The sequence below is a fragment of the Drosophila ficusphila genome, unplaced genomic scaffold (assembly GCF_018152265.1).
Source record: "Drosophila ficusphila isolate 14025-0441.05 unplaced genomic scaffold, ASM1815226v1 contig_47, whole genome shotgun sequence".
NCBI lineage: Eukaryota > Metazoa > Arthropoda > Insecta > Diptera > Drosophilidae > Drosophila > Drosophila ficusphila.
The window spans coordinates 1,837,729-1,842,617 of record NW_025064388.1 but is presented as its reverse complement, the minus strand read 5'-3'; the positions used below and the strand labels follow the sequence as shown (position 1 = coordinate 1,842,617).

Below are 4,889 nucleotides of genomic sequence, written 5' to 3'. Positions count from 1 at the left end.
TTTCAGCCGCTATTTGCCGATTTGACACATTTTGTTCAGCCAATAAAATAATTTTGTCTTTATCGCGATCAGTAAACTGCTTTTTCTTTGGCAGATTTTACAGGTGTCTTTACAAAAAAAATTCTACCAAAAGCAACTTAAACAACAGTGCTCTTCAAATGACGAAATTATGTCGAAAATAGTCAAGGAAAGCCCCCTAAAAAAATAATGCTCAGAGAATACAATTTTGGGGAAACCCCAGCATAGTGACTGCACAATTTATACTGTAATTTAAAGCGTTTCAATCAATATCTTTGGTAAAAAAAAAAATGATTGCATCATCAAACCCGTTGGCGCCGCTGGTTTGTCATGGTTATTTTTTAAATCTTTATGAGAAATCATAATACTCTAGCTCTTTTAATTAATTTTAAAACACATATATAAATATGTAAAACTATAAATGTAAACTATGTAAAGCCAACAAATTTATCACTGCGTTTTTGTTTAAATTGGCTTACTAGCAGGCTATCTATAAGCAGAGTGGTTTAACATTAAAGTTGACTGTTCCAAACTTCGTATACAATTTGCGCTGAACATGGTTTTATTATTTGACGATTAATATCTCAATCTTATAACATATAAGTCCCAAACAAGCTTAACCTGCTGAAAGCGTCAAAATAAAGACATATATTTTCTTATAATATTAAACAAAACTCCTTTTTTTTACTGTTTAAAGCGTATCAACTTCTTAACATTTTATCCATCTACAGAAATTTCGGACTTGAGCTTATGTTGTTCTCTAGCGCTAAAAGGTATAAGCAATAGAGCGATGATATGCCCAACCCAATAGCGCCTCCAAGGGCACACCTGCGTAGGCCTGCTGTAAAGTGCAACAATTTTAAAAGCTATAACATCGTCTTATACGGAAATCCTACGCACCTGTAGATTTGTATAGCAACCCTGTGGCAGATCCGGCAATCACTGTGTTAACATGGTCATCCTCCCCACGGACGAACTGCAACAGCACTCCACACGCTGAATATAGCACAGCTAATGTACCTAGTGTGTTTGCTGTACCAGAACCTTGCTTCATTATGTGATTTATTAACCTGCGCGTTGTTTAAAAATCGTTATGACACAACCCATTTATTATATCTTGATTGAACCGAATCGTTTACTTACTGCGTTCGCCTCAATTTCCCCGATTGATTAAGCATGTTGGTGACTTTGAAACCATTATAGACACCCGCCATGCCTCCAATTCCGCCTCCAATCATAACCGAAGTGCCTATTTGCGAAAAAGCCAGTTCGAACCGTCCACGCTGTTTGTTTGCACCCTCTGGAAAGATGAACTCAGGCTGCTGCAGAAACCGCGAGTCATAGTTTAGATAAGGAGAGACAGGAGCGCTGCTTAACGAGCTTGAATGTGAAGTGTAGTTTCTTGATGCTTCCTCAACTGCACCGCATCATCGAAGTGTTTAAAGATTGCATTTCGTTTTGGAAATATGTAAATACAAAAGTCATATATGTAATATGCGAGTAGTATTGCATAACTAAAATCTGTTTTCTTACCAGTAGGTGCAGGCACAAGAGAAAAGGGTTTTCTTGAAAAGTCGTCACTCATTTTTGAATTTGTCCCGGTATTTGCCAAGAAATATTAAGCAATTATAAGCAATTATCTCAATAAGCTGTACGGTACGCTACACACTTATGCTTATCTTGACATGACATCTGTAAGCAAGCATGCCTATTTCTCAACACTGTTTAAACATTATCTATAAGTTTTCGTCAGTGATGTCAATTCACCTCACAAAAAAGCTAGATTTTAGAAACGGGTAATTCAAAATAAAAACCCCGTTCACACATTGCCTTCTGCTCTGTTTATCCAAAGTCACATATCATATTATTGCCATTGGTTCATCTTTGATTTACTTCGATACACGTACACTTTCAACACAGCCAATCAACAGTTTCTTTCTCGTGTTTGTGAATGAAAAATAATTAAGTGACAAAAAAATTCGGTAATTGTTTACAAGTGCGGTCTACGGTAAAAACAGCTTAAAAAAATAAAGTAAAATATGCAAATGATGTTTTTTTTTCTAACATTTCGAAATCCGTTGGCGGAAAGTGAAAATTTTGTACCGTTTTTTTGTTATTAACATTTAAAGATGCGATTGGTAGTACAAACTCGAATCTGAGTGACCGTAATTGCAATAATCCGCCATCAGACGACTGCAATAATCGGCACATCACATGCAAATACGGTCACTCGATCCGAATTTGTACTACAAATCGCATCTTTAATTGTTAATAACAAAAAACGCTGCAAAATTTTTACTCTCCGCCAACGGATTTTGCAGTTTAAGAAAAAAACACATCGTTTCCATATTTTACTTTATTTTTTTAAGCTGTATTTACCGTGCACCGCACTTGTAAACAATTACCAATGCACGGCAACAATATGCATGAATCAGAGTTGTAGATATGACGGATATCCTAACTGTTTTACATGGAGGGGCTGTGTGGGAAGAGTGTATTAAGGACACATAATTTGTAAACCTCTTTGTCGATTATAATTAAAACTTATCGTGTAATGGCAAGCAGATAAATGTTTAAAATACTCAAATATTCCGTATATCGATTTTTGTATCGATACTTTCACAGCTCTAACGCATGTGTAGACAATTTGTCTGAATTTATTCTATTGATACAATTTATCATTCTTATTTCATTGTGGCAAGTTGATCGTCAAAATAGATCCATTGGCGTATGTTGCGGGCGTGAGCAACGCAAATAAAAGCGTTTGCCTAAGCTCAGGAGAAAAAGGTGTTGTTGCTAGAGATCTTAGGAATAAATCGTTTTCGAATGCAGACGTGGGTTTATTCACAAGCCACCATCAACTAGTGTTTCATGCAGAGACGGAAGCCATGTCAGGTGATCAGAAAATATTGTTAAAAGGTCATTCTTCGCAGTATGTAAAAATAAATGTTGGTGGTCGTCTTTATTACACCACAATTGGAACACTTACCAAAAATAACGACACAATGTTGAGCGCAATGTTCAGCGGTAGAATGGAGGTTCTAACTGATTCTGAAGGTTTGCACTGAGTTATTTATCCAAACAATAATACAAATTAAAACGTTGTAGGATGGATTTTGATCGACCGCTGTGGAAATCATTTTGGGGTTATACTCAATTTTTTAAGGGATGGCACTGTTCCGTTGCCCGAAACTAACAAGGAAATCGCTGAATTACTCGCCGAAGCCAAATACTACTGCATCACAGAGCTAGCTATGTCCTGTGAAAGGGCTTTATTTGCGCACCAGGAACCCAAGCCTATTTGTCGCATTCCACTGATAACTTCGCAAAAGGAGGAACAACTTTTAATAAGTGTATCTTTAAAGCCTGCAGTTATTCTTGTGGTGCAGCGGCAGAATAACAAGTATTCGTACACAAGTACATCAGATGACAACTTACTTAAAAACATTGAACTTTTCGATAAGCTATCGTTGCGTTTTAATGAACGAATTTTGTTTATTAAAGACGTAATCGGTCCAAGCGAAATTTGCTGCTGGTCATTTTACGGACACGGGAAAAAAGTAGCTGAAGTGTGTTGCACTTCAATAGTTTATGCAACTGATAGAAAACATACTAAAGTTGAATTTCCGGAAGCACGCATTTACGAAGAAACCCTCCAGGTATTGCTTTATGAAAATCGAAACGCTCCTGATCAAGAGCTTATGCAGGCAACGTCTTCAGCACGAGTTGGGAGTGTCAATGGCACAAACATTCATCAGTATACCAGCGACGAGGAGGAAGAGCGTACTGGGCTGGCACGATTGCGGTCTAATAAACGAAATAACCCGTCATAGTTTAAGTATAGTATGCTACTTGACTATTTTGATTTTCCCGAAAATTAACGTTAAAATCGGTTGACGTTGGATTTATTATAGTATTAAAATAAAAATTACGTTTTCGAAAAAAACAAACAAATAAAGATTGCAAATTGCCTTCAAATCAAAAGCATGATCACGAAAACAGCTAACCACATAAAAAAAACAAGAAAGAAAGCTAGCTTCGGCAAGCCGAATCTTATATACCCTTGCAGTCATCAAATATGTCGATCAAAATGCACAAAGGCTAAACCCCATTGAAGCTATGACGATTTTTCTATAAATTTTCCATATTTTCGACTATTGTTCATGTGGCATTTATTTGATATGGTTGTCCGATTTTGATAAAGTTCAATTCGTTATTCACGGGACGTTAGAAAACTCTATATTCCAAAAATCATGCTTGTCTGATTAAAAATAACGATGTTATAATTTTATTTCGGTTCTTTCTATATAGATTTTTCGATCTTTCCTAAGGCAGCTATATGATAACGTTGACGGATTTATAAGAAATTTTTTCTCGATTCAAGAGTTAATAAAAAATTTTTTTTTTTGTTTGGGGGGTCCGATCAAACATTTTTTTTAGTTTATATCGTTGAAAGACCGTGTGCTGTAAGGGAATTTGAAAAAGTCTTAGATAAAATTGGAATTTTTATCTGTGCAAGTTTTTTTTCCCTCTGGCCTAAATTACCAAGCCTTGATCCAGATATTCCATCATCCTGCTCCTCATCTCCAAGAACGTCTATGTAAATAGACCTGCAATAGACAAATCTTTTCACGTCTTTCACCTGTTCTTTGATTAAGCTTGTGACGAATTGCTGGAAGATGAGAATTCATATAATCACTCAGCTCTCGTAGACCCTTAACAGAAGTCTTCTTGATACCCTTCAAACCAAATATTGCTTTTACTTGTGTCTAAAAGTGTAAGAGCTTAATATAAAGTTACTGAGAAAAAAAAAATAGATATAGAACGAAAGAAGGAAGCAGGTCCGGTATAGTACAGGCCTAGCCTTTGGT

General features: G+C 36.2%; 2 protein-coding genes across 3 annotated transcripts; one reads left to right on the top strand and one right to left on the bottom strand.

The window, feature by feature from the left end:
- Positions 1–562: 562 nt before the first annotated feature.
- On the bottom strand, positions 563–1,756 carry LOC108102087 (mitochondrial import inner membrane translocase subunit Tim23). 2 transcript variants are annotated; one of them, XM_017206740.2, is made up of 4 exons: positions 1,552–1,756; positions 1,162–1,435; positions 919–1,088; positions 563–856 (listed from the first exon to the last, which is right to left on the bottom strand). In XM_017206740.2, the coding sequence occupies exons 1-4, from the start codon at positions 1,601–1,603 to the stop codon at positions 744–746; spliced, it is 609 nt and encodes a 202-aa protein (XP_017062229.1). In that variant the 5' UTR covers positions 1,604–1,756; the 3' UTR covers positions 563–743. The 2 variants fall into 2 exon arrangements, with proteins under 2 accessions (XP_017062229.1, XP_017062228.1); XM_017206739.2 differs by having other exon boundaries at positions 563–859; positions 1,552–1,754.
- An 865-nt stretch (positions 1,757–2,621) lies between these two features.
- LOC108102088 (BTB/POZ domain-containing adapter for CUL3-mediated RhoA degradation protein 3) lies at positions 2,622–3,968 on the top strand. Its single transcript, XM_017206741.2, has 2 exons — positions 2,622–3,075; positions 3,127–3,968. Exons 1-2 carry the CDS (start codon positions 2,907–2,909, stop codon positions 3,849–3,851), a joined length of 894 nt encoding a protein of 297 aa, XP_017062230.1. The 5' UTR covers positions 2,622–2,906; the 3' UTR covers positions 3,852–3,968.
- The last annotated feature ends 921 nt before the right edge of the window (positions 3,969–4,889 follow it).

Excerpts from the sequence above, each read along its gene's own strand:
- LOC108102088 (XM_017206741.2), top strand. The coding sequence starts at position 2,907 with ATGTCAGGTGATCAGAAAATATTGTTAAAAGGTCATTCTTCGCAGTAT. Across the intron at positions 3,076-3,126 it reads GGTTCTAACTGATTCTGAAG|GATGGATTTTGATCGACCGC; the intron begins GTTTGCACTGAG and ends AAAACGTTGTAG.
- LOC108102087 (XM_017206739.2), bottom strand. The coding sequence starts at position 1,603 with ATGAGTGACGACTTTTCAAGAAAACCCTTTTCTCTTGTGCCTGCACCT. Across the intron at positions 1,089-1,161 it reads GGGAAATTGAGGCGAACGCA|GTTAATAAATCACATAATGA; the intron begins GTAAGTAAACGA and ends AACAACGCGCAG. Across the intron at positions 860-918 it reads GTTGCTATACAAATCTACAG|CAGGCCTACGCAGGTGTGCC; the intron begins GTGCGTAGGATT and ends TGCACTTTACAG.